Source organism: Pundamilia nyererei, unplaced genomic scaffold, assembly GCF_000239375.1.
Source record: "Pundamilia nyererei isolate P.nyererei 1_Seehausen unplaced genomic scaffold, PunNye1.0 scaffold00068, whole genome shotgun sequence".
NCBI lineage: Eukaryota > Metazoa > Chordata > Actinopteri > Cichliformes > Cichlidae > Pundamilia > Pundamilia nyererei.
In genome coordinates this window covers 2344445-2345380 of record NW_005187469.1, presented here as the reverse complement: position 1 = coordinate 2345380, position 936 = coordinate 2344445, and the positions used below count along the sequence as shown (strand labels likewise).

General features: G+C 38.7%; 1 protein-coding gene across 1 annotated transcript in view; it reads left to right on the top strand.

Moving 5' to 3' along the window:
- The first annotated feature begins 646 nt into the window (after positions 1-646).
- LOC102196837 (von Willebrand factor A domain-containing protein 7-like) overlaps positions 647-936 on the top strand; it is a 2834-nt gene continuing 2544 nt past the window's right edge. Inside the window, exon 1 of the mRNA XM_005736336.1 lies at positions 647-845. Within this exon, the coding sequence (XP_005736393.1) occupies positions 647-845 (199 nt within the window). The remainder of the gene's footprint in view (positions 846-936) is intronic.

The window sequence follows — 936 nt, the reverse complement described above, 5'->3', positions numbered from 1 at the left end:
TTAATGAATGGAAGTAAATGACCAATGCATTTCTGTCAACCCTTAAATTTTACATCTAAGTAAAATATGAGGTCCAGTGTAAAATCATATTATCATATGATGTAGTGCTGATGTTAATAGCATTAAGCTGTTTAATAAAATATCAAACATGATTTATCTTATTTCCACTTACTTTTACTTTACATTAATTGCAAAGGCAGTCTCTGTGCTTGATCATATTCTTTTTGTCCCAAAAAGTTGATTCTGTTCAAATTGTCATGCCCATTGATGAGAATGGTCATGACAATTGGTATATTAATGATCAAGGAACTGACCTCACAGCCCATTGTTCATTCAGTGGTGCTAGTTTCAGTCATTGTGCAATGTACTGTTTATAAGGCTGGGGAAACCTGCAGTCAGCTGATACCGACAAAGTCACTTGGATGATTCACAAAACTATTCTCCCACTGAAAACACTACATCCAGATGAACAGAAACAACCTTTTGGGATTTACTTACCTGGATGATTGGGCATGCATCAAGATATATTGTTTTTGGTTTCTGGCAGAAAAAATTATGTTGCTAAAACCAACATAAAACTAGTGTAAACATTCACATCAGGATTTCTTTTTCTTTCAGCAGTACCATCCTACCCTCCTGCTCAATAATGACTACCAGGCAGTCAGTCATGCTTCTGGTGGTGCTGGTCCTCTCCCTCCCAGGTCTTATTCATAGCTTTAAACCACTCTTCAACTCGAATTCTTTCACCCACCGTGAAATCACACGAATAGCAGTCCTTCGAAAGACAGCAGAGGTCTGCCAAGATATCGCTGCTTCTAAAGGACTAGACTTCAATCTGATTGTGAGTTAGACTTACAAAGAAACACAGCAAGAACAGTGATACATCTGTGCTTTGTGCATCGGCGTATCTTTGTGCTGAACATTGGGGGGGGGGGG